This window comes from Bombus vosnesenskii, unplaced genomic scaffold (assembly GCF_011952255.1).
Source record: "Bombus vosnesenskii isolate JDL3184/JDL3185 unplaced genomic scaffold, Bvos_JDL3184-5_v1.1 scf7180000015349, whole genome shotgun sequence".
Lineage (NCBI taxonomy): Eukaryota > Metazoa > Arthropoda > Insecta > Hymenoptera > Apidae > Bombus > Bombus vosnesenskii.
The window spans coordinates 19201-47183 of NW_022883952.1; the positions used below are offsets into that span (position 1 = coordinate 19201).

Below are 27983 nucleotides of genomic sequence, written 5' to 3' on the forward strand. Positions count from 1 at the left end.
ATGGCTGAATTATTATAGGGGTATTTTAAATGAATATTTTATAGTCTTGTAGTAGCCTTTTTTTTATTAACATGGAGGAAATCCGCACGGGCAAAGCGGCGGATGGGGGTGGGGTAAAGCGGCGTGGTAATGCCGGACTCCAACCGACTAAAACCTTCACGATGATCGTCCCGGCTGCGATCGAGAGGGGCCCGGGAACCGGTGTGAGCGATACACCGCCCCCCGCGCTTAATACGTCCCCTAATGGAGCGCTGTGCGGCCACGTAACACCGCGCCTCGTCGCCGCAGCCGCCGTGCCCGACAGTCCGGTTCCCCTACCGGGATTCTTTGCGGCCCCGGGGCGATGAGCTACCAGCGCCTAAGTTTGCACCCCACCGGAGGGTTCGGCGGACCTAGTGCGCCTCACCGAAGCGCGCCCACAGCCTCTGCAGCGCCCTCGCAAGTCAATCATCTCAAGGTGAGAGTACCGCACCCTCATCCTCCCCACGGCCACTTTTCGAAACATAACTTGCTCACAGAAGGAGGTCACGGCCATCCTCCTTCTCTCGCTTGCCAACAACGTCTCGAGGATCGTCGGCGGCGAGAGGTCCCATCCGATTTCCACGATGATGTCGCGGCGCGGCCGCGCCCAGGCCGGGCAGTATTCCAGCGTGTGCTGCGCCGAATCCACGGTCGCATTGCAGTGGTGGCAACGCGCGGTCGCCTCTTTCCCGATTTGGTGCAGATACTCGCCGAAGCAACAGTGTCCGGTGAGCACCTTCGTCACCCTGTAGGTCAGGGGAGACCCGCTGTCGTCCAACCAAGCGTCCCAGTTTGGAAGGACGGTCCCTAGGACCCTTATCCCCGGCGCACCCCATCTCGTGTCGAGGCTGGCGCGCCATCTGTCAAGCAAAGCCCGCCGAGCCCGAACGCTGACGTCGGCGCCCATCGGGTCTATCCCGCCCGACAGACCCCGAGTGTGAGGATAAATCTCGCGACACCTCAGGGCCTGCAATTCGAACAGGGGAAACCCGGCGAGCACTGCCGCTGCTGCCGCCGAAATGGTACGCAAGCCCCTCACTACCCTGATGGCCACCGTCCTGTGCAGCCTCCTGACCGCTAGGAGACTGCGACGGTTGGTCATCAGATCCTCCGCCCAGATCGGAGCTCCATAGAGGAGCCTCGATCGCACCATGCCGGCGTACAGCCGGCGCACTCCGACGTCGGGCCCGCCCAGCCAAGGCAGCAAACATCCTGAGGCGTTCGCCGTCGCCTCAACAGACGGTGCCAGGCGCTCGAAATGAGCGCCGACGGTCCAGTGGCTGTCGAGGGTCAGACCCAGATACTTTATTCTTGTTCCAACCCCGATCTCAGCCCCCTCCAACCTCAGACAATAACCAGCTAGAGGCCTCCCGTGATCGGCCTTGCGGCAAAACCACATTGCCTCGGACTTCTCAGGGGACACCCTCTGTCCCAATCCCTTGATCTCGGCGATCACGCAGGCCACCGCTAGCGAGGCGGACGGTTCTACCCCATGCCGTGCCCTAGACCAGCACCAACATGTCGTCGGCGTAGCACGCCAGTGCCGAGTTCGGAAGCATCGGCGTCCGAAGCACCGCGTCATACGCGATGTTCTACAGCAACTGACGCGTTACTCTCGGGGCCAAGACCCCGGAGACGTCCTTCCACAGGAGGGCTGGGACTCCATCGGGACCCTGAGCTTTCCGCGCCTACGACGGCCCCGGCAAGTTCTTCCTCGGTGACGCTTGATTCCGGGCTCCAACTTCTCGCGGTGACACGTGGTTCTTCTTCCGGCGGTTGAGGCTCCTGCTCCTCCTCTTCGGTAAAGTTGCCATCTCCCTCGTTCGCTGCTCCCGGGACCAGTGGTTTCGTCTAACCGCCGCCTACGGCGGGATCTGGTGTACCGGCGCCGAGCGTGGATGGACGCCTCGCGTAGACAAGCGATCCCCTCGGATCACCAGTACACAGCGCCGACGCGGCGCGGGGCTCCAGACCGCGGCATACACGAATCGCAGATCGCGTGCATGTCGCGCCTCAGCCGAGTCGCGCCCGCTTCCGCATCCTCGTCGGTCGGGGATTCGTTCTACCAAGTGACGGCTATAGCAGTCACCGCCCATCGCGGGAATCTTCTTCTCCTTCCCGGTGGGCTGCTGGAACCGCGCGCACCCAACGAACGTTCGCCCATCGCTGTGCCAACCGCCACATCCATCAAGATATAAAGGTGGTCCGAGAGGGTCTCCGCCGGGGAAACCTCCCAACCGCAAACACGGCGAGATGCGGCAGAGTTTGCCCATGTGAGGTCCACTATGGACTCGCCCCGCCGTGCCAAGCACGTGTTAGACGACCCCCGGTTCATAAGCCGGAGGTCGAGTGCGAACGCCCAGCCCTGCACGTCGCGCCCCCTTCCGTTGGTCCTGCGGGATCCCCACGCCGTTGAGTGGGCGTTGATGTACCCGAGGATCAGTGTCGGGCAGGCGCCCAAACGTCTCGCGCAGCCGCGAGTCCGTCCAGGAAGGAGGCTTATTCGGTCCGGCTGATGTTGGGCGACACGTAGACGGCCACCACGGCCAGGTCGCCCCATTTCTCGGCTATGAAGCCCCGTTCCGCTCGATCACCGAGCAGGGGGGGTTTCCCGCGATCCCGGTCCAGAATATGGCGACCGAGCCTATCAGATCCCCAGCTCCTCGTGACGCGCCGGGAATGCTGTACGGCTGGGCCACTGCTGCCAGACCAATCCGCCGCTCCGTCAACCTCTGGAACATTAAGTCCTGAACCCGGCGGGAGCGGTTAAGATTGCACTGCAGGAGCAGTTGTCCACCTCCTCTTCTTCCGCTCACGTCGGGGAAGGCTCCGTCTTCATAGGCTCCTCCGGGCCGTTCCCCTCGCTGTCGTTTTGTCCGACTTCTCTGTCCTCTCTTCTGGCCTTCGTGGGGTCAGTTGACGGCAGCATCGTTTCCTTCCTCGTCACCACGTCCCCACCGTCGCGTGTAACGGTCCTTGTTTCCTGTGCGGCCCTCTTCTTACGAGCAGGCAGTTTGCATGCCGGTGACCCAATACGGTGCAACGCGGGCAGTCCCAGGTCCGCGCATACCGGACACATGGGTACTCGCGCCGAAAAGTCTCTGGCGCGATGTCCTTCCGCCCCGCACCCGTAAAAGCGCTCCGGCCGGTCCGCCATCGATGTGCAGTCCCGGCGCACGTGACCCGACTCCATGAACCTGAAGCATTGGAGTCGGCGCGCAGGTAGAGGGGAAACTCTCGCCGCTGACCAACCTATGTTAATCCTACCTCCTGGTAGGCCGTCTCCTCCTCTGCTGATTTTCCTGCCCGTTATCAGCGGGCAGCGTAGCCATACCGGTCCGAGAACCCGAGGAGCGGAGCGTATGACTGCCACGTTGACCTCGTCAGCGTGGCAGCCCCCGGCCTCAGCAACAGCGGCTGCCACCTCCTCCGAGGTGATCGAGTCCTCCAGTCCGATCACTCTTAGCTCGGCCGTCCTTCGCGGCACGGTTACCCTGGCGGGCAAATCCTTCAGCGTGGCCGCCATCCGCTCGGCCAGTCGCGAAGCTTTGCACCCAGCGTCCTGGCCTGAGATTTCGAACAGCAGCGCCCCCGTGTTTGTCCTCCTCGGTCTTAACTCCGTGAAGTCGAGTTCGGAGAACTTGACTTCCCTCTTCACCACCGATATCGCATCCCTGTACGTGAAGCCCCAGCCGTCCCTCACGGTGAGCGATACCGCTCCGGATCCATCGCCCTTGCCCGCTCCTCGCTTGGATTACCTTCCCGTGCGGGGGCGTACCGGAGGCCGAGCGGCGCCGAAAAGTCCCTGCCCTTGTTCCGCCACTGTTGGTCGCCGTCCTGGGCGCCGAGGCCCCTGTTCGCAACGTCGACAATGGAAAAGACGACGATACCTGTTACGACCGTTCGTGAAGAGACGCGTTCGCTGGGAAAACGCGTCAGCGAGAAGCGTAAATTCTCGCTACGATTATGTTAATCGACGCCGCGAAATAGTCGTTCCCCTGTTTGTGTTAAGATAACAGAGGTGGTTCAATGAATGTAACACTGTATTAACAGGTTAACATAAAATAATATATTTTACAATAATATGATGAATATATTACATGAAGTTGACTCGACTTTACGGTATCTCTAGATGAATTCGTTAGACTATCTGATTTTGCTCGTCAGATTTCTCGTTGTGTCACGTTTGACTCGTCAGAAGTTTGATCGCCTTTCGATGATTTCTTTGTCTCATTTGGAAGACGACCCCCACTATGCTCGGGTCACACCACCGCTCGCGCCTATGATCACGTATGCCTCTTCTTGTGTGAAAAACGTAATGGACAAAAATCGACGTTTCTAGAGCTCGCTGCTTGGCGACAACTATGCTCTCGTCGATACATTGTATATGATCCGGCAGGCAGATAAGACGATCTGCCTGCGACACTGTAGGACCGCGAGCGACAGTTAGAAAATACAGCCTGTGGTAAGCCTCGTGGCGTAACAATACCCGTCCCTTGGTTCTTGCGTCGGTCGGCGCATGGACCGTTGGAAGAGGTTGCGCCGTGGGCTTCCTGTTTTTCGCCTCGCTCTCCCTCTTCCTCCGCCTATGACGGTAATAAACCCTGCCTCGTCGGCCGACGACTCCACGGTCGACCGCGAGGTGTCTCTCGCCGGCCGCAATCGTGCTTGTACGGTTCTTACGGCTACGCTACTGTAACGTCGATTCACATCAGAGACCGGGCCACACTCTGCGGACAGGATGGCACCCAGATATCTGCACATCTTTGGCGCGTACCCTCAATAGTCTTAAGTACCCACCAGGGGTCTTGGAATTTTCATAGTTAATGTCCTTCGGACCAAGCGAGTATTTCTTGTCTTAGATTTCCTTTACGTTTATTGTCTACCACGTGTTAGCATAGAAAGTTGGTTTTCTTCACATCTTTTATGTTCCGTTAGCAACTTTCTCGCGAGGGCGGCTGAAACCCTTCCTGGTCCACCAACCGCCTTATTATCCAATCGGAGACGGTGTCTACTGCCCTCACTTCCTTAACCAAAATTGTCATCAACAAATCCGATAGCGCCGTGTCCTTAGACACACCCAGCTCTAACCTTCCTCAGACACACTATTGCCAGAAAAACTTACTTATTCTGTATCCTTAGAATAGTCAACATATCTTTATCGGTCTCGCCCCTTATAACAGTCGCGTACTTAACGTATCATTGTAACTAAGTCTTACATAACGTGGTTGCAGTGAATTGTGATTTATGTTAATTCAGTGTGTATTACATTGTGATTGCTGAATGCATAATAAAGTTTAATTAAAACAAAATTAATAGTTGTGTTACGACTCAGCTATTTTATTTCATCAACCAACCCTGAAGTTTACATGACACCAGCGTCCGTAGCCGGGAGGATCGCCCCCCCCCGGCATTATTTATCGCCGACACTCTTCCAACTTGCGGAGGAACAGGATCTTGAGATCCTCTAGTGGATCTCGAGGTCCTGGACCTCTATCCGTTTTCTTTGTTTGTTTATTATTACTCCCCGACCCGTCGGGACAGCGGAAACGGCGCGACGCTGACCAGGTGTGTGGAGGAGGTGGGGAGGGGGACCCATAATCGTTCCCGTTGGGGCCCCGGGAGCATTTTCTTTCGTCCCCCTCGTAGAGGTGATCCTCACCTCTCGTCCTTCACCGTCGATGCTGATTTTTGGCTGCTCTCCGTGCATTCCTTGGTCAACCGTCTCTTGGAGACACCGTCTCTCTCTCCTGAAAGCGCACCCTCCTTCGCAGGTATGCGACCTCCTCCTCTTTCTGATCCTGGGTCGGTTCCACGTCCTTCACGGTAGCTTGCTTGTCGACCGGTCCGATCCTCATTTCGTCACTCCGCGTGTCGTTGCCGCTGTCGGCACCGTCGCGGATGGTAAAGGTGGCGGCGGCCACGGTGGCAGCCTCGGTGTCGGTGTCGTTGTCGCTATCCTTCCCGCGCTTCGTGCCCCTCTTCTTCCTTTTATCGTGAGCCAGCAGTGGTGCGGACTCCGGATCCCCCGCGAACGCGTCCCCCCGCCGTGTACGGTGTCCCGCGCCGCCGCCGCGACCGTTATCGACGGGGGTGGTGCTTTCCGCGGACCCGGTAATCCTGCGGTACGATCGCTTGCCGAGCGTGCCCGCAACGGTCGAATAGGAAGAGCACGACGACATTTCGTCGTCGGATTTCACTCCCCCCCCCGGCCGCCGCGCCGCCGCCTCATCCCACCCCACGAAGATACCGGGCCGACGGTCATAACATCGGGTTCCTCCGAACCTCTCCGAGTGCGCCCAGTTCGCGTGTCCCTTCGCCAGACGCATGAGCGTGTCCAGGGTACTGGCGGCCCATCCCCGGATGGCCACGGTTGCTCGATGACGACGCAGAGGGGCCGCTTTACAACTCGCGGCTGCGCCGGTATTATGGTATCCCTCCCCACCGTAAACGATTCTTTGATTCGTTTTTATATCCATTGTAATTCTAAGAAATCGCCGAGGTCGCCAACAAGGGTTTCCATCCTGGTGCCACTCACTCTTTCGCACCCTGCCCCGGTCAAAGCTGGTGCAGAGTGACGGGGAGCCCCACAAGAATGTGAGGTAAGTGTTCTTGGGAGATACGGGCCCACTAACTTCTCCGAGAGTTCTCCGCACCGGATCGGCAAACTAGCGGGTGCCAAAGGCGCCGACCAGTCACCATCCGGCTATAGGAGAATATCAGATTCGTCGGGGATTTCCAGGGCGTGGTCCTACGCCCTGAGAACCCATAGCCGCCTCAGGCTCCCCATAGTCTTTTAGTAACTGATACTTGTATAACAATATATTATAGTATGGATGGTTTAGTCAGTGAATTTCATAAGTTTGACGTATAAATGTAATGAAACTTTACTATAGTTAATTTGTTAAGAGGAGGTTTATACTGTTATATATTGTGTGTACACAGAGGTGATGGTATTATAATTGACTGAGTGGTAACTGTGACGGATTTTTAGGATGAAGAATGAAAAGGAATAGTAGTTTAGATGCAGAGTTGACGTTATGACTTAATTGGATAGTTAAGTGCTTTAGGTTATAAGTATTTTTAGTACTTGTATGAGACTTGCTTAGGTTACGAAGTGTCATATTATAAATATGGAAATAAATTATTTATATAAATATGGGCGTTAATAGTGTTGAATTATTAATTTAGTATGTAAGTTTTAAGGCTAAGATGATGGATTGAAATTTGTAATTTAATTATAAGTATAGTATTATAAGATTCATGATGGATGGTAGCTCACGTGCGTAAATTCAAATAATCATGTGTATCACATACTCACGATTACATTGATTGCAGTGCTCAATTGTTGACCATAATTTCGTTTTTTACCAACCTTTTTCCCCGTTCGCTGTCGGACTCGGACAGACTTCGTATTAACTCATCTTTTAGTTGGTCATATTGTCCGGTGGTCGGGGGATCCAATGCAATGTCCCTTATCCGTTCTAAATATCCTGGTTTGAGGCACCCGAGAAGGGCGGTGGATTTTTCTTCGTCACCCGTGACGCCCACCGCCGCGAGTTGTCTGTCGAATAAAGAGAACCAGAACACGATCTTCTGCGGCTTCAGCGGAGGCACGCGAATTGTTTGACTAGTCGCAACCGTTGTGTTTTCGCTCAACATTGTTAGCGCACTCAGACTCACAATACTAAATTTCGCTAACTCAAATCACGTCGGGGTCACCAATGTGGAAAATTGGTCGATGATAGGTTGTGCGAAATAACGAGAGCGAAATATTGCTGTCGCAGTCCGTCAAATATATCTTGAATAAATAAATAAATAAATTATTTACAGCCGAATACGTGAGTCGTTGGTACAAAATACAAGACGCGGAATAAATACTCATTAATGTTCGTCGCGTAACTCGATAAATAATCGGAGATACTCTGTAGATAATATTCGATACTCTATATGTACTGTTCGATACTGTTCGATACATTTCAATACTCTTCGATACTATTCCACACTAAAACGCACGCGATCGCGTCCGTTTATTTATACTGGCCGGGGGAGAACCGGAAAATTCGAATTCGTCTACGTTTGATCTACGGTTGCACGAAGCGGCGACATTGTTTTGCATGGAGTTTATTTGTTCTTACATTACTTGTAAGGCAAAACAACAACATGATTTGAATTGTCCTCTGACTCATGTGCCGCTACAGTGATTACGGGAGAGAGTGTAGGACGAGTGAAGAATGGTGAATAAGAATGGGAAACGGATTAGCCGAATGACTGGCAGTCGGTATAATAGGCCTGGCGAACTGTAAGTGCGTCGCATTTTCATGTAAAAAACAATGCACGTAGCACAAGGGTAAATGGGGAAACGACTTTATAAATGATTTTTTGTCTATTACACGCCTGTCAAATTTCTTTATGAGCAGAACTATTACAAGTGCTATTGTAGCAGAATACAAAAAAATGATGCGTGCTTATGTGGGTGTCACGTTTAACTGCAGTTACAAAAATCTGAACTTTAGAAACAGAACGTTGTTGTGGAAGTAATGATAAGTAAAATGCGGGTGTTCGTGTAAATTCATATTTTTATAAATTGAAAAAATTAAATCTGAGTAGACGATTGTTTTATTATAAATGTTATACGGAGTACTAGTATATTTCATACTTCGTTCGGTCTAATACTTCATATATGAAACCTATAGTGGTCATTGTTATCTATATTTATTCAATTAATATTTATTATTAATATTTATAATGAAACAATTTATCTTTATATCTATGTAGGAAGCATGAAAGTTTCAGCAACTATATGATACGTGGCATGAGCATTATGCTAGGCATTATTTTACATTAGTCTTTGATTCCCGCTCTCTCGCTTTCTCGATGAAGAAGTAGAGGGTACAATAACAGAATCATCCACCCAGGGATTATATTTAAGAGTCAGTAGATATAAAGGACAAACTGTTAGTGCAGGATTTTTACCAGCTGGTCACATGTCACCTTGTGTGGAAATTGCAGCTCTACTAGCATCAAAATATGTTCCTGATCATACACTTCCAGCTCTTGTATTTGCTACAGTACCTAATTTAATTTTAATTAGGAATTTTGCAACTCAAGGAAGGTACTGGAATTTTGAAAAACTGGAAATAGGAGACTGTATACCTTGTACGATCAAAGATATGGGGTCAGATGGTATAAGACTTATTTTACCAGTTGCAGAATGTACGCCATTTGGATATGTGTCCCATAGTAACGTTAGTAATTTTAATCTACTGCACACAAACTAAATTTTATTGACAAAAATATTTTCTATTAACAGGAAAGAACAACAATTAGGACTAACATTGTCGCTAAAGAAAATATACGATGATCCATCTAATCCTAAAAGTAGAATAGTGGCAGCATTGGATCCATTGATCCTGTATCTTAATAAATTAGTAGAACTTTCAAGAAATTCATATTACAAAAACAGACCCATTGCATCTGTCAAATTAGGGCAAAGAGTTACTGGAAAGATTGAAAAAGTTACGCCTGATTGGTTGGTTGTTCAATTGCAGAATAACTTGCTAGGTATAGTGTCTAAGAATCATTACTCCGAGAATAAAAAAATAGGGGACAAAATTTCTGGGACGATTATAACCACGTTATTGTCAATAATGCATAAAATAAGTGCCAAACAAAATAAATAAATACAATTTCCTGGCGGTAAATTGCTACGTGGTAGAATCTTAATGGTGACAAATTGATTTATCTTGATATTCCTTCAAGGTATTGGCAACGGAACTTTAGCTGCGATAACTGTACGTCGTCACATAAATAGTTTACTGCTAGATCTAACACCTTATATTATTCATTTTAAAATTAAATGTTACGCTTCATTAAATTCCCAAAAATCCGATATTATGCCTCTCAGCGTCATAAAATCTGCATTTGAAAAGAAGTGTTATGTGAGAGAGAAATCGGATGATAATAATAACTTAAAAAGAAAGAAACAAAATCAGGAGTATGTGGCACTCGCCAAAGAAATAAAAATTGAAAAGATACGGGAAGACGAAACATGAAAAACAAAGGGAAACGAAACAGAGAAAAACCAGAGAAAGATTTACAAAAAGGAATATTCAAAGAGAATGTGTATTGAACAAACAGGAGAAGAAAAGACTAAACTGGAAGACCAAACCTTCCGAAAAAGATTTGGAATATGCTGACTCAACTCTCCTTCAGGATAAAGAGTCATCTTGCGATAGTAAAGATGAAGTAGAAGAAAAACCAAATCTGAGAAATAAGAAATTAACGTCGAGAACAAAAAAGACAGGAGAAACATGAAATACGTCAAAGAGAAGAAGCGTTCGCCAACAACCAGTTACCAAATTCTGTACATCAATTCCACAGATTAGTTTTAGCTAGTCTAGATAGTTCAATAGTATGGTTACAGTATATGGCATATCATTTACAAACAACAGAAATCGAGAAAGCAAGAGCAGTTGCAAGAGAAGCGGTGAAAACGATTAATTTCAGGGAACAGAAGGAAAAATTAAACGTTTGGAAGGCTTGGTTGAATTTAGAGTCTAAATTCGGAATTCCTAAAGCACTGAATGATGTTTTTCAAGAGGCACTGAAAGTATACAGTCACATGTTGACTGTACATGTCGAGGCTAGCAGGCAGATGGAACTAGAGAAAACAATTAATACCATGATTGGAAAATTTAACCATATTCCCGAGATGTGGTTTAATTGTGGAGAAGGGTTACTAAAAATGGGCTTGGGGGACAAATCGAGGCATATTATGCAGAGAGCATTCCAATCTTTGCCAGCATCTGAACGTATGTACACTACAGAAATAAAGAGAGAGCAGTAACTCTGTTTGAGCAAATTTTAAGTTCTTATCCGAAACGGGTGGATATATGGTCTTGTTATGTTGATTCTCTAATTAAATCTAATGATACTGATATAGGAAGGTAAAAATATTTTTTCAACTATATTTTGTCTTTTTAATTTCATAGAGAATTTACCTTCTAATAATTTGCATTTACAGGAAAGTTCTAGAGAGAGCAGTTGTTCAGGCATTACCGTCTAGAAAGGTGAAGATCCTCTTTAAAAAGTTCATCAATTTTGAAGAGCAGCATGGTACTGAGGAAGACGTGACTCGTGTTCAACAAATGGCTGTAGAATATCTAGAGAAGCAGTGTACAAAATGATTAAAAATAATAAAACGTTTTGACACATATTTCATTACATCATGTGAGCAAAACCTTCGTTACTTCGCGCAAGATGATCTGTGCGACGTCCTTCATTGTCAGACCGTCAAGACCTAAGCACCATTAAACAGATCCTCAATAAACCTAAGGCCCCACCATAAAACTTTAACTTTCCAACGTCATTATTTTAACACATGTTTTAAGTTAATCATTTTGTCCTGAGGGACTTTTTAAGCCTAGAAAGGTTTTCGGTAAAGTATCAATTTGTTGAAAATATATAGTTTATAACCCTGTTAATCGCAGCGCTATACCACCTCAACCACCCTTATTATCTCAACGGAAATCAGGAGATCGATCTATTCGCGGCGTCGATTATTATAATCGTAACGGAAATTTACGACTCCCGCTGACGTTTTTCCTTGTGATTGCGTCTCCCCGTGATTGGTCGAAAATACAACCTTAATTACACAATACCTAAAACAGTCCAGTTATGTAAAGTTTTTTACCACATATGCAAAATACTATTAATATTGATACATATAAAAATGAAAAAGGTAATAATAACTTGACATATTTGCAATTTCTGTGATCTCAAGTGCGTCCTTTTTATTGATTATTCTGTAATGACAAAACCAGGAATATGTCTAATCAAAAATCTTTTAGTACGTTTGGGACGCAACTGCTCCATTGTGCAGCAGTAGTTTTAGCTAACCGATCGTTACAACCACGTCGGCGCTATTGACTTCTTCAGAGGTCTCGGCGACATTTGAATTGTGCATGAAATTATACAAGTTGGTTTTTTGGTACCCAGGTAGATACCCTTGTCCAAGAAGTCTTCGTTTTTGTAATTCCCGTTCGTGGTTATTACGTTTTGCGTCTATCTTAAGCATATTTTTTGAGATAATTCATGATGCATCCTGAAGACATTAAATAATGTAGATTTATATTGTTTCGACTCGAGATATCTACCCGATTCATTTATGTGATGCTCTGTATGAAGTGTACCATTGATCAATTTGAAGAAAGACACATTTTGAATTTTTGGACGAACTACAAATTTTTAATAGTTAGTAGCCAAAATTGAGAAGCTAAATCAAAAACCGCGCGGCCACCGTCTATTTCTTCCTAAATGTAGTCATAGACTATGGTTGTGGCGAGATACGGGACAGAGACCGTTGGAATATTTACTGTCGCGTGCCGCAACAACTATTTCTTTTTAAGGAGAGCTATACTATTACCTCATACCTTTGTCAGGCAAAGCGTCCATCCCTTGACCGCGGCTACGTTCGGCGACTGGTTGTCGCCTCGAGTCCAAGCTCATTATCACAAATCTCGAACAATTGTAACCGAGTTAAGTTATAGAGGCTAAAATATTGGGGGTTTTCCGATGGATTCCAAAGGAAGGACCCGGTGTCCTTTCATCTATATATGTCGGAGATGAAAGAACACCGGAGCCTTTGGAATTTTGGATAATCCCGCAACATTGTAACCTAGAGTCTACTATAGCTGTAATTGAACAATTGTAGTTATTCAATCCGATTGTAATTGTTCGAGAGTTGTGATAATGAGCTTGGGCTCGAGGCGACAGTCAGTCGCCGAACGTAGCCGCGGTCACGGAATGAACGCTTTGTCTAACAAAGGTATAGAGTAACTCTATAGCTCTCTTTAAAAGAAATAATCGTGGCGACACGCGACAGTAAACATTCCAACGGTCTCTGTCCCGTAGCTCGCCACACGCAGACCCTATTCTTCGAGTAAGATGATTGCCAGATGTCGATGCGTCTCCGCAGTACATGTTCAGCTAGCCCGAGGGCCTGTTATAAATCTTAAGATTTAGTCAACTAAAGTCCTTCAAACAGACAAACGGTCTTTGTCCCAACTACGGGAAAATAGGGGAGACCTATTTTTCAACGAGCGGCGTCTCCCACTAGCAACTTTCCCTCGAGGGCGGCTAGCATCTTTTTCTAACCACCGATATGGAGATTGACCAATTAGCAGCAACGCCAATTTCCCTTACTTTCTGAACGAAGGCTTTTCTCGACGAATCCGATGATCTCGTATCCTTAGACACACCCCATTATAGCTTTCCTCTGTGGCATCGTCGGGACGGGAAAGTCATTCTCTCTGCGATCTCATCGACGAAAAGAGTAACCCCTTACGACCAGTGAATATTACGCGTCCGACTTAGATTTTGTGAGCACGTTCATCTATCATCCCGTCGACCGCCGATTCGTTATTGAACCTAGGATCATTGTCATTAGTTTCTCGAGTATCTAATCACCACGGTTACTTGTCCGGTTCTATGATAATCGTATTTGCACTAGTCAATGTCTTCTCTATTGCATAACGACAACGCGTAATCCAAGCGAGGATTCGTTTCACGCCCCTAACCCTAATTCTAATGTAAACCCGACATATTTATTCATATAATGTATGCTACTCGTTCTTTTTCCCTTGTTTGGTTTGAAGATCACCAGCGTATGCTAACACTCACATATTATATTACTCCTCCTTTTACTTATTCACCGCTATCCATCATAGACACCATCACCAATGAGCCGTTAATGCATCACACACTTTTTTATCCTACGCTGCTGCTGCTGTACTCGAGTTAATTTAACAGCTATTCCCCTACAACTTATCATGCCAATATTGACCGCCACGCTTCATGTTTCTCCCACTTTAATTGTACTCAAACGATCATATGATTATAATCCTTGTCGCCTCCATATGCATACACTCTGATATCGTCTCAATATTATTCCACTCACACCCCCTTGTAATTCACCACAATCCTTAGCAATCCTGCTTGCATTTTCACACGCATGTATCATCGTATATTGTCAAACACCTAGCTAGCGAGAGCGATCCACCAACATGTCCGCTCTCAATTGCGTCGCGAACCAGACTTCTGTCTATAACCTACGTTCACCTTAACATGTGACTCGTAGTTATTCATTTGTTATAGTTCCCGAACCGTAATTACACTTTATTTCAATTCCTATCCTAGTCAAATTCTAATTTCTATTTCCTTTAATTTAGCCAATAGATTAACTTAATATTAATTTAGCTCACTTTAACTTCAATTAAAATTCACTAAACGCTTACTCACTCAATAACATTAATTGTTATATCGATTTTAGCCCCGCTACGCCTTCCAATTTAGCCTGTGACTTCTTGCATCCGTTAAACCCTCTCATCTTATTCAAGTCAACAATAAACTAAAATCACTGTATGTACCCACGACACCCTAATTCATCTCAAATGGGAATTATCCATCACTATCTAGCTCGTTAAAAATTGGTATTTCTCATGTTTCCTTTAAACTAATTCCACCCACGATATAACACATCTACCCCTAACCAACTACTATTACAACTAGCCTTATGCTCACGAGCGGGAGCTCGCGGCAAACACGTCCGCAAGCAACGACGTCTCGAGTCGAACTCCAGTTTTGCTGCTAATTAAACTCGGTTGTCCGATTTCTAAGATTTTATGTGTTTTACACGATACGTCGATCTGCACATTTTTCCTAATGATAATGATATAATGATTTTCTGTCTGTAAGGGTACGAACGTCAATTCTTCCAACTTGAATACAGCAGTTGGGCAGGTTTTGACTGTCTGTTGATTATTAGTTAATTCGATTCTACATTCAGGTGAACTGATTCTACTGTGACTTGACTGAGTTCCCTTACAAATGTCGATGATTGCCGTTCGTTTATATTTGTTTAAGTAGTGGCTATCGACAAAGGTGTATCGTTCTAAGCTGATTAGTATCAGTTTCTACTACAGGTGCGATAAATACAGAGTTTTGCTTGAAAGGTATCGGATAAATTTTTCTTATTTTCCATTCGTTGTCTTCTGAAAACGATACAGTTATCGTATATATGAGTTTGTTATCATTTGTCCATAATTTTAGTTTACTTAGATCTAGAATTAGTAGAAAGTTTTGAACTGAAAGATCGATATGATTACTCATAAAGTTTTGCTTCGTTATTTGGTCGAGTGTTGTTAAGAATTGTTTAGGTTCCATAATTTGCGGGTTTATGATTCCTTGTTTTCCTGATACTATAGTGTTAAAAATTTCGTCGATGTTAATATGGAGCTCCGATATGGTAGATTCAGTCTGAATTAGTAAAGAGATCAATATTTCGTTTTTCTCGTTATGGTTTTCAATCTTGCGTATGACGTTGCTAACGTTTTCGAGTTGATTCGTCTTAGCTTAGTCTAGCACGCGTTTGATAAGTGCGGTTTGATTACTGAGGATCGTTTTTATTTTATTGTTGGAGTCAAATAATGTGTAGAGGATGAGTCGAGTCCGTGATGATTGTGGTTGGTGGCTGTAGATGTCGCTGCTGGGGGCACTGCTATATTTTCTTCCTATTTAGAATCGTGGAATAAAAATCGGACTTCGGTCGCCGGGATTCGATCCCGCGTTCCGAACGTTCGTAACCTTTTTTTTTTTTTTTTTTTGTACGTGGAGAAATCCTCATGGACACTCCGCTGCTGCAATAATCGCGTAACAGCAGAGTAGTGTCGGACTCCTACCGACTAAAACTCCACGATGACCATCTTATGCGCGTGACAGGGGTGCTCCAGGAACCTCTTATGAATTAACTTCAGTTGCACCCCCTTCTCGCGTTCTCTTGTTCGAGCCGGCTATTGAGTAGGCGTTAGGGGGAGGTCGTTGCCCCTAGCGCTGTCACTTCTTCTGGTCGTAGTCCGTTGGGGTGGTGGCGGGGCGGCTCTGGGTCGTCTGACTGCCATCCTTCTCCATCGTCTTATCCTGCAGGGGTGAGAGTTTTTTTTTCTCTCCCTTTCCGCTCGCTCCTTCGCGAGCATAACTCGCTCGCAGAAGAGGCGGACGGCCTCGTATTCCTGTGACCCTCTTAACATCGCTTCTACAATCGCTGAGGGTGTCAACGTTTCTCCTATGGCGTGCCGCAGGGTGTAGCGGGGCAGCTCCCACGCCGGACAGAGCTCCAGGGTGTGCTGCGCTGTGTCCCTGCCCTCTCCGCAGTGATGGCAGGTGTCTGTCGTCTCTCGCCTTATTCTCTTCAGGAACTCGCCGAACACGCCGTGTCCGGTGAGCACTTGTGTCATCCTGAATGTGAGTGGGAGGCCGTGGCGGCTCCTCCATGCCTCCCAGTTTGGTAGGACCGCTTCCGCGCCTCGGTGTTCGCTTCTCCCGTTGATCAGTTGGGATCGCCATAGGTTCCATGTGTACTCCTCGGCGGTTCCGGTGTCGTTTGGAGCCGCCTGCTCGGTGGGGTCTTCTCCCGGATGTCATTCTCTCCGGCGGGTGTATCTCTTTTTGAGCGCCAGCGCCCGCAGCTCCCACGGGGGGGACGCGGCTAGGGTGGACGCCGACGCGTGAGACACCGTCCGGTATCCCCTAATGATTCTGATGGCGGTCACTCTGTGCAGCCTTTTCAGGAGCAGAATGCTGCGACGGCTTGCCATCAGGTCGTCCGCCCATACTGGGGCCCCGTACATCACTCGTGACCGAACGACGCCCTCGTAAAGTCGGCGCACCGCGTCTCCTGCCCCGCCGATGTTCGGTAGTAGGCCGCACAGGGCATTGGCAGCCGCTGACACCTTCGGGATCAGTGAGTCGAAGTGCGGCTCGAACGTCCACTGGCTGTCGATGGTGAGTCCCAGATACTTCATCTGTGATCCCACCCGGACGGTTTTACCTGCCATGTTTATGCATAGGCCGGGCGGTGGTGTCCCTCGCCTCTTCCTGTCAAAGAACCAGGTGACCTCCGACTTCGCAGGGGAGACTCTCAGGCCCAGTTCGTTCACAGCACGGATCGCACAGGCCGTTGCGATTTCGCCAATGCGCAGCGTCTCGTGCCAGCCACGACCCTCGACCAGGATTAGGGTGTCGTCCGCATAACATATCATGGCCGCGCCTGGGGGTAGCGGGCATCGCAGTACCTCGTCGTACGCAACGTTCCATAGTACGGGGCCCAGCACCGAGCCCTGCGGGACGCCACGCTCGACGGATCGCTTTTCCTCTCCTTCCTTACTGGTGTAACACACCCACCTGTCGTCGAGGTAGGCTCGGATCAATCGGACGAGGTAGCTGGGAACCTCGAAGTGCTCCAGGGCCGTCACTATCCTGTCCCATGGCATGGTGTTGAACGCGTTGACGATGTCCAGGGAAACCGCCAGCGCCACGCCTTTCCGGGAGACCATGTCCTCCGCAATCGCTCGTACGCGTCTGACCGCGTCAATCATCGAGCGCCCCTTCCGGAAGCCGTACTGGCTTTCGTGCAAACCTGGCACTTGGCCCGCTATGTGTCGTTCCAAGCGGGCGGCGACTACCCTCTCGAGTAGTTTGCCGATCTCGTCCAGTAGGCATATCGGCCGGTACGCTGACGGCGAGGTCGTCGGTCGGCCCTCTTTATGGAGCAGGACCAGTCTCGTCGTCCGCCACGCCCGGGGGTAGACTCCCTCCCTCAGGCATCTTGTGAAGAGGTGCCGGATTCTGGGGGCCATGACCCCCATCACTTCCCCCCAGATCCGGCCAGGGATTCCGTCCGGGCCCGGTGCCACGTTGCGGGAGATCATTCTTCTGGTAGCCTCCCATATCTCCTCCTCCGTGACTTCCCAGTCGTCCCTCCATTCCAGCGGTCGTGTCGTTTCCCGTGGCCGTTCCACCGCTCTGTTTTCTTGTGGGGGAAAGAGGGTTCCGGTGATCCGCGTCAGCAGCGCAGGTTCCATCTCCGTCGTTGTCAGGGGGCCCTTCGCGCGTAGTTTCTGTGTCACCGTCCTGTATAGCCTTCCCCATGGGTCCGACTCGACTGTTTCGACCAGTTCGGACCAAGCACGGTCCTTCGCTTTTTTAATTTCCTTTTGTAGCGAGCGCCGTAGCGCGCGGTACGCCCGGTAGCGCAAGGAGACTTCTTCGTCGCGTCGTCGCCAGCGGCGGGCCCTTAGGTACTGTCTTCGGGCCCGGACACATCTCGTCCTCAGTTCCGCGATGTCGGGGTTCCACCAGTAAACTGCTCTGCTTCGCACCGTGCCCGGTGTGGCCCGTGGCATGGATGCATCGCAGATTGCTGTCGTGACTTGGCGGAGGTTCTCGGCCTCCTCTTCCACGTCTGCTTCGGTCGTCGTTGTCGAGGCCTCCCAGCTCCAAGCTGTTGCTATAGCAGCCGCCCGGAGTAGATCTTCATTCCTTTCTTTTATTTTCCATCTGGGCGGTGGGCGCGCGCGCCTCCCCCTCGGCGGGCAGTGCCCGTCGTTTGTCGTCGGCATTCCAGGTCCAGGTGCGTCCACCTCCATGAATATGTAGAGGTGGTCCGACAGCGTCTCGACCTCTTCGGCCACTCTCCAGCCTGAGATCCGCCTGAATGCCTCGAGGGAGGCCCATGTTATGTCAACAATGGGCTCCCTCTGCACGTCACGCAGGTACTGGTCGAGCCCCTGTTCACTAACAGAAGTCCAAGTCCCGCGGCCCAGTTTGATAGCGTGCGGCCGCGCGCGTTGGTCCTGGCGTTCGCCCACTCCGTGGAGTGCGCGTTGAAGTCTCCCAGGACGAGCACTTGTCGGAGGAGTCGTCGCCTGACGCAGTCGCCAACTCCGTCTAGGAATTCCTCGAACGCTGCCCGTCCGCTGTTAGGTGACACGTACACCCCCACCACCATCATCCCTGCCCACTCGACCGCGGCATATCCGTTGCCGCGTTCCAGCAGGGCTCCGTGAGCGAACGCCCCGGGCGTTGATGTCCAGGTGACGGCAACCATTCCGTCCGTGTCTCCGACCCACTCCGGGGCATCCAGAACTCTGTATGATTCCGCCACCACCGCTAGGGCGACCGTGCTCTCCCGGATGGTTTGGTGGAGCAGGTCTTGTGCTCGCCTTGACCTTCGCAGGTTAGTCTGGAGGATGCGCATTCTCAGTTCTTTGGTGTTCTTTCCTTGTTTGTGGCTTCCTCCGTGCCTACCTCCTTGTTCGCGGGCTTAGGGTCGCTTTGCGACGGGGAGCCTTTCTCGCTGCCTCTTGCAGCCGTGGATCCGCGGGCGGCACCTTTCGTTCCTTTCTTCGAGGGGGCGCAGGCCGGTCCCCCCATCCTGTGCACCGACGGTGCTCCAGGCGCCTCGCAGAGCAGGCATTTCGGGCTCGCAGTAGTGCATGCTCTCGCCTGGTGCCCTGGTTCGCCGCATCTGAAGCACAGCTGCCCCTTGTCCTCCTTGGCGGTGCAGGTTTTCCCGTGTGTCTTATCCCAAGGCACCTGTAGCACTGCAACGGTCTCCGTTCGATGGCTTCGACCTTCGCCGTCGACCAGCCTATGGCGACCTTTCCAGCCTGGGCCAGTTTCCTCACTGCACTGGCAGGGCCTCGTATCCACACGGTTTCAAGACCGTTCCGGGCGGGGCGGATTTCTCCCAGCCGGATGTCCTCCGGCTTGCAGCCGCTCTTCCTCGCCAGGGTGTTCTGGATTTCCGCCTTGGTGGCCGCAATGTCTATCAGGGACACCCTTGCCTCCGCGGCTCGGAAGGGTGTCGCCACGCGGATCTCGTTCGGCTCCAGAGCCCGCGTCAGCTGTGCTGCGACCGCTGCGGCCTTCTCCCTTCCCTGGTCTTCGGGGACCTCTAAGATGACGCCTCCAGCGATGGTCTTCCGCATCCTCATCGTGTTGATGCCGAGCTCGGTCAGGGAGACACTGTCCTTGGCTGCAGCCAGCACCTCCGCGTAGGATTGGCTCGATTTGTCCGTCAGGGTGATTGTTACCGCTGACGTTCGCGGTGCGCGCGGGAGGGGCCCCCTGCCTCCCCCTCTTCGTGCGTTCTCCAATCCACTCTCCGGAGTTTCCCTCTGTCTCTCCGCCCCTGTCTCGGGTATCAGCTTCGCCGGCTGCTTCTTTCCTGCCTCCTTCTTCTTTCCGCTTCTTTTCCTTTCAACCGTCTGCCATTCGATGACAGCTGTTCGGCCTCCCTTGGGCGTTTGGGGCTCCAGGCTCCATCCCTCTCGTGTTCGCGGCAGGAGCGACCTCCTTTCCTTCTCCTTTTTCTATTCTCTGCAGTCGTTCCTCCAGTCGGTGCAGCAAGGATCTCATCTCCTCTGCATGGTGTTTGACTGCAGCGAGACGCGCCCTGTAGTTGCTCTCATCCGCGGTGGGGCGCGAGGCCGGCTCTTTTTGGAGTGCCTCTACCGCCGCCTCCTGTGTTGCTATGCGTCTTTGCGCTATAGCGAGTGCGTCGGTGACAGGGTCCGTTCTCCTCACTATTTCGGTCACGCCCACGGTGATGGTTCTCGCCGCCTCCTTCAGGGTTTTCACCTGCGTGCCCTTGTGGTTGCGGGGTGCCTCGGCAGCCTTGGCCACCTCGGCGGCCCGGCGAATCAGTTCGGCTCCTATGTCCGCCGTTGTGGCTGTTCTCATTTCTTTAGCCGGGTCCGCGGGGAGTTCGGGGGATTCGTTGGCCTTCTTTCTCTTCGCTCGGGGTGCTTCTCTGGCGGGGGTTTCCTCCTCCTCTGTTGTTTCCTCAGTCCATATTCCCTCCTTGTCCAGCGTGAAGCGGGAGGGTCCCTCCTTTGGCTGCATCGCCTTCCTCATGCTCCTGGTGCTGACGTGTGGCAGCTCCGCAGCCAGTTCCGTTTCCCTCCGTCCCCTAGCGTTTTCCTCTACTTCCTTCCCTTTCCCCATGGTTGCGTCTGTTTCCCCGTTGGGCGGGAAATGTCGCTCGGTCAGCACTTGCCACTCTGCCAGTCGCTGTCACTTTCAAGTGGCCCGCGCGACGCGCTTCGGCGCACGCGCCAATATGGCTGCGTCTGAGTAGTTTCTCGGGTAGCCCGTGTAGCGGCGCTGTTGTCACGCGTCCTAATATGGCTACTCCACCGTCCTAACCTCACACTTGGTTTTGCTTTAACTCCTTGTCCAAGCCAGACTTCCCGTATCCACACCCGCTTTGCGTTCACAGGCACTAGTCCTCCACTCTGGTTACCTCCCTTGCCCAAGCTCTCCAGTTTTCCGGAGATTTCGATTACGCTCGCAGCTCCGTCTTCTCTACGTCTGCCTCCCATATATCCCCCCACTACTTTCCCCGAACGTTCGTAACCTAATGCGTTAACCACTGCGCTACGGTCATCCGTTAGTTGTTTATGTCGAGTAGCGGTATTTGTGCTGTGTCGAGTGCCGCTACAAATGTATCTATATTTTCGTTAATGAGTTCTATATCTTTTTCGAGGAGATATAGGTTGTGTATGATGTATGTTATACGATTAGTTCCCTAAATTAGACTGTGTGCACCATGTGCCAGCAAACTCCCTCCATCGTGCTTGAACATGTGCGTAGATAAATCTGCCTCAATTATCCCATCAGATAAGAAAATCTCTTCTGACCTTCTTAAGCAAACTACATAATGGACGTACATATACACTTCTCTTAAGATATAAAGAAGATATTTTTTTTATCGTTAATTAACAGATCTTTGAAACGATAGAATAGAGATATCGTAAAATTATATAAAGTATTATAATATGCGTAATAAATAAGTATCGTTATATTTTTCTAATAAATAACATTCCCATAAACAAACAATTTCTCTCACAACAGTCGTTTCCCAGAAAACTTTAGTTTCGATACTGGCAACTTTATCTACTTCCGCTCTTCAATTATGAAGGATTAATCTTTACGAAACTTTTGGAACGGCTGAAGATTTCTCACGATGAAACGCGACGAATTCGATACAAACTACGCGGAAATAAAGACAGCTGCGATGGAGGATCGCGGGATTGATATTAATTAATTAGTCTGTGGCAACCGTTATATCGATTCGTTACGTTATTGCGACAGGCCACGCAACATTTTATTGCTTCTGTTTCTACAATTTAATTACAAAGTATTCAATTTCCCGTTATAAACAAGGAAAGGACTACAAGTTTGTACAGCTTTTATCAAGATTACGTGCCATTGAACATATCGATTGATTGACTTCTCATGTTTCGTATTAATCGACATCCGATATAGCTATGGGACCAGGAATATTGAAATATTGGGAAGTCAGTTATATTCAGGCGTTCTATAGATTTGACGTATAAGCCTTGTAACATGTACTTCTTCATCAGACGTTTACGAGATACTGAACGATGGCTACGCTTGTAGTATCCAAAAATTTTACGTCGATTTATAATCGAAGATTCGATCAAACTATAGATAGATTTGAATATTCTACGAATTGAATTTAATATTAAGAATTTTAGTTGTATAGATCATCGACGAAAGTCTGTTACACGGACCCTTTCAACAGTTCTATACACACTTCTATTATATATTTTATTTTTTAAAAATAACGCTTTGGCATGATCAAGGATCGGAAGTATAAAAAATGATTGTGACAATTCGAGCAGTGAAAGCGTCTAGAGTAACATTATATTGGTCCCTATAGCGACATTGTGGTACCGTGTCATTTTCAAAGTTCTCAGAATTGGTACTGTATCCGATTGCAATGTTTAATATTCTTCCCGGTTCCTGGAAGAATTTCTTCAAAACTACGTTAACCCATGAAGAATCAACCAACAGTTTCTCATAATGCCGTTTTATCCACATCCTTTGAAACTCATGAAATTGTAGAATCCAGATAGAAAAAGTAGAGACAAGGTAAACGCGAAGCTCATCCTTGGAATTGCTTGTCGTGGTGATAATGTTAACAAATAGAATTCGATAACGCAAATTCATTGGGGAAAAGGTGACAGATGAAATTCGCTAACGCAACGTTGCCCGTTAATGGGCTAAGAATTACGCTCCATGGGATCGCTCACTACATTCTTCGAAACGACCCTCGTAATCCATAGGCTCGTAAACGGCTTCCGTAACCGTAACGAATTTCAATCTTGTTCACGGATCTCTGACCGCTCGTTTCGAGGGTAACGAGGGGGTTGCGTGTTCACGTGCGTGCAACAGAAGGTGTTATCGTGATTGTAAGGCGTGCTGGAGCAGATAAGTCCAATATGCTCGCGGAAATCGTCGAGATTCATTGCCCAAAGCTGGCTGATAGTCGAAATTAACTTCGCCTCGTCCGATTTCCGCGTTCACATCGCTTTCACGATGGTTAGGCGTTTCTTCGTTCGTTTCTAACGCTGAGTTTTCCCGTGTCGCAGTCAACCCATATTTGGATGTGTGTACACGTTGCACAGAAAATGTGGTCGGGGGTTGAAACGCGGACAGAATGGAAAACGAACTATGGGAAACGCCGAGAAAGAGGCGTCGATGAGTTGAAGACACGTCGATGCTGAAGTACACGTGTATCTCGCGTCTTATAGCGAAGGAAGGATACGTGTGAAATTTTAGAAAATATTGGCTGGAAAATGTTCTAACGGACATTGCAGAAACGAATTTAAATTGTAAAAAGAAGAAGATGGTAGCCTAAAGACGTTCCGCTTTCTGTCCCATTACGGAAAACTGCAAAAGCTATGTATCTTGAGAACAGATAAAGTTAAGAAATGAAAAGGAAAAATTCGATTTACTATGTATTTTCGCTATATTTTATATTTACTGTATATTATCGGAATAGCCATCCCTGATTCAGAAAATCAATTACATATATCCCTTGGCGAGAGGGAGTGAGAATTAATCCGATTAATTGTAATGGTGAATCAGCTGGATCCTCATATTCTGAACGTCCAGAGACTCGCTAACTACGAAGCAACTGGTCTGTTTGTGACGCCTATCAATTGTTTGCTAGAGATTAATCTGCTGGTAAGCAGCGTCAAAATGCGACGATAACTAAACCGTCCGAAGATCGAATTATAGCAAATGAAACGCGTCTCTGCGCTAGTCTGACCGATTAACAGGGCCTATGGGGGTGGCTTTCAAATTTGCAAGCAAGGAATTACCGTGTAACGAGCAACTCGTATCGATTATTCAGTGGGTTCATATGGAGGCGAATAGAAACTCGAACTCGAAACGTTTTCGACTCGACGCTGAGTATCGCGTTCATCCTTTAAATGCTACTTCAACATGGGCAAACGTTCATTTTGGTAATGTCGAGTTTTCTCATTGAATAATCTTCCGTTCGTCGATTTTACGCGCTTAACCGACTAGATAAATTCGATGATTTTAAGCAACGTAATTAATGTAATTGATTAATTTTTCTTAAAGTGTGAACTATGGATTGAAGATTAGAAACCGTGACATTACAGAGTACAAAGTTAGAAATACAGGGGAACTTTATATTTTTCTTCACTGCTGATTAATTTCTTGCTGAACGTGCAACGACTCGGGAAAACTGTCGTTACCTGTTGCAAACTGATCGTAACATACATAGATCAAGGAACATCACAAATTTCACTTGACTACTTACGTTCGTACAACGAAGAATCCACATAATACAGTACGGCTAATATATTACTATAGAAATCGGATGGTTATACATACGCAACAATTTGGAAGAGGATATTTGCTTTCGGGTTGGTAATATCAGGGAATAGAATTGTTATTATGCGAATGACTGACGTTGATTCAATGTAATTAGTTAGGAGTAGAATTACAGTAGAAAAGGCATCAATACGATGGAATTGCACAGTTATTGTAAAAAAACAAACGATACTATATAATATATTTAGGTATACAGAAACAGTGACACTTCTGTATTGTCAATTATGATATAATTAAATGAGATAATACGAATAATTGTAAATGCTATTAAATTGTTAAATTTTAATAATTTCCAATTCATCTTCGTATCAAAGCAAATACGAACAATTTACAACGTTGCTAGTTATGACAATAAATTTCTATTTCTCGTGTCAGTAATTTCAAATGTCGTTGGTTGCAATCAAAAATCTGTCGGCGGAAAATTTTCACCCAAGCTTCGACAAATAAATGAAACAGCGTATTATTCTCGGTCAATATCGAGTCACTTTCGAGATTACACGAATAAAATTTAAAAAACTTTTTTGATGAATTGCTCGTCGAGGCATCGTTCTGATGTCGATATCGCATTAAGCAACTCGAAGATCGAAGTCTTGGTAACGAGATTGTCGCGACAAAGACGAAGCGAGGCCTATTACCCAGACGATGATGGAAGCTATGCAACTATAAAGAATACTAGCGCCTTTTTCTACGATTTTATACGACTCGATGCCAGTCGAAGCTCTTGGAAAATATTGCAACAAAAAGTCAATATATAAAACAAAAAATAGGAGGTTTTTCCTTAAAGCAATTTAATCACTGTCCACACAACTTTTATTGTTCTCATCTAGAACCGAACAAGAAAAATAACTATTTTATTTTTATACCTTCTCTATATTGGGATTGTAAAAATTTGTCTGCTTGAAATGCATTGGAAAATTTCGTCGAATTATAAAGTTACACCGTTGGTTGTCACCATAGAATCGATTTTAGAATGGATTTTAAAATAACGTAAGAACGATTTTAATGAAATTTTGAGAGTACATATGTACGTACATAGAGAAGCGAATGTAGTTCACACGCATTGCTACTAGGAATATTTGTGACCTACATAGGTTTCAGGGAAAATAAATGTCTGTCGCAAATAACACTAATTACAAATCCTATTTTTTCAAGCTTCGTGAAAACTCACATGAGAAATTAACCTGTCGAGATTCAGCATTTTTATATAATACTATCTTGACAAGTACATTTTACAAACAAACGAATATTACTAATTCGATACGAATAATTAATTAGTTTTTCAAGTTTTCTAAGATAAATAGTAGAATCAGACTTTATTCCAATTTCCACGAAGATCCATTGAAATATAATATCAGAAAATGATCTATTAACAATTTCAATTTTATTCGACGCTACTATAACCCTTCGCAATCGAGGGCTCCGCTAATAATATCAAATAAATTAAATAATTAATAAATTAAAAATTTAATAAATCAATAAATTAAAAATTTGTCCTTAACCTGTCAAATCATAATCATCTCACGTATTCTTGCAACGAACAGGTAAGATACAATCAGAAAAATAAATCGACGTATTGGCCGAAGATATATTACACTACCAAGCAAAATCGTATCGCACTGCGCGATGATAGTGAGTGAGTGAGTAGGTGATGAGTGATGCGGCTATGACTCTTCATTCTACGCATATATTTAACCAATTATACGAAAACACGTTCTTTCTACTGAAATTACTTGGAGTATCTGGTAATATGAATAAATGAAACCTTCGAATGCAAAGTATTAATATTATTAACGAAAATTAGAAATATAATTTATCAAATGGGATACGTGTATATAGTAAACCAAAGAATACAATGAATTATGCAATAACGACAGAAAAATTAACAGATATGACCAGATCTAATTGTTCAACCACTATACCCCTACATGTTCGAATCCTTGGGCGAACACCAGCAAACAGTTCGATCGATATTTTTCAACCTTCGAATTAGCTGTTATAACTAAAATATTTTCCATCGTTACAATGCATCCTGTCCCCAATTACATCGTTAATTTCGTTTCCGAGGTTCCGCTACAATACTTCGCAACGAGCAATTCAATAATTGAGACAACGACTCGCGTGATGCGCAGTAGTACGCTGGCCGTGAATCAATTGCATCGGATTACCTCGATTAATACGATTTTCTAGGACTACGCTGTAATGTCGAGTTAATTAATACGATAAAGTGCAATCGCGATCCAATGGAAACGCCTTCATTCTTACTTTTTCGCGCGATTTCACATCGGAGTCTAAGGAAAACGAGCTGCATCTTGCGGCATCTTGCGGAAAAACTGAAATTCATAGGACACAGGAAACCTGGTAAACAATAAATACGGCATGATTCCACGATATGGACGCAAAATCAATGCTGGATGGCACGCTAATTCGATTGGCGGCTGGACAGGTCGAAGCATAGAGCTCAAAGTGTTTCCTCAAAGTGTTTCCGTTCCCTCATCCTCCCTTCAATAAATCTTGTTTCTCTCTCTCTCTCTCTCTCCCCCTCTCTGTCTCTTTCTCTTTCTTCTCCGAAAACTTGATCATCCGATTTGTGTAACGGAGTTTATTTTGTCTTTCTGTTAGTAATCTGTTAATACCAATAAGTTGTCTAATCGCGACACTTCTCGAGAAAATTTCTTTTAATCGCAAGGCCGCATAATTTTGACGAAATCCATGTGAAAAGAGTGTCCGGAATTAGGATGAAAAATATGTTTATATTTCATACGTGTATATGTTTCAAAATAGTTGCAATATAGAAATACCTTGTTTGTAAAGAAGGTTGACTCTATTGAGATTAATCGTTTGGTTTCTGAAGAGTTCAATGTGAATAAGGTTTTACGGTAAATTGAAAGATGTAAAAATACGCGCGAAAGTGTACAAATATGCAAAGTTTAGCAGCTATTAATAGTTCAGTAAGTAAAATAAATTTCTGTCTAGGTTCTTCTCCTTCGTCGCGCTCTATAAAAACATAAATTTAAATAAATATCAGCAGTGAGTGTAGCGATTTAGTCGATCGGATCTTAGAACGAAAAAAACTTGTTTAAAAATGGAATCGATCAATTTAACTTCTCACTGGCTCACTCATCAGTGTTTATGTAACTCTTTCTCCCATTTCCTCTGCGTGAAACATGCAGCTTGGGAGTTTCGATTCGATAAAAAGTTGCGACTCTGAATATCCTTTGATCGTAAATTGAAGCATGAAAATATCATATATGTCGTATTTCGAAAATTTATCGATCAATTATGAACATGTAATAACATTTATTTCTTTCAACTACTAATTTTTAAATCATCTGCTGTTCGGTTAATTGAAGGATGTCGGATTTCTGTAGAAGTATTTCATATTTATT

The 27983-nt window shown here is 46.9% G+C and overlaps 3 protein-coding genes and 1 pseudogene across 3 annotated transcripts; 1 reads left to right on the top strand and 3 right to left on the bottom strand.

Annotated features, from left to right (window-relative positions):
• Nucleotides 1–358: 358 nt before the first annotated feature.
• Nucleotides 359–1603, bottom strand: LOC117241182. Its single transcript, XM_033507158.1, has one exon. It carries the CDS (start codon nt 1601–1603, stop codon nt 359–361), a length of 1245 nt encoding a protein of 414 aa, XP_033363049.1.
• A 1049-nt stretch (nt 1604–2652) lies between these two features.
• Nucleotides 2653–11224, top strand: LOC117241183 (annotated as a pseudogene).
• Nucleotides 11225–18595: 7371 nt separating this feature from the next.
• On the bottom strand, nt 18596–19117 carry LOC117241184. Its single transcript, XM_033507159.1, has one exon. The coding sequence runs from the start codon at nt 19115–19117 to the stop codon at nt 18596–18598; it is 522 nt and encodes a 173-aa protein (XP_033363050.1).
• Nucleotides 19118–19119: 2 nt separating this feature from the next.
• LOC117241185 lies at nt 19120–19850 on the bottom strand. The gene is made up of 2 exons (XM_033507160.1): nt 19548–19850; nt 19120–19455 (listed from the first exon to the last, which is right to left on the bottom strand). Exons 1-2 carry the CDS (start codon nt 19848–19850, stop codon nt 19120–19122), a joined length of 639 nt encoding a protein of 212 aa, XP_033363051.1.
• Between the last annotated feature and the right edge of the window lie 8133 nt (nt 19851–27983).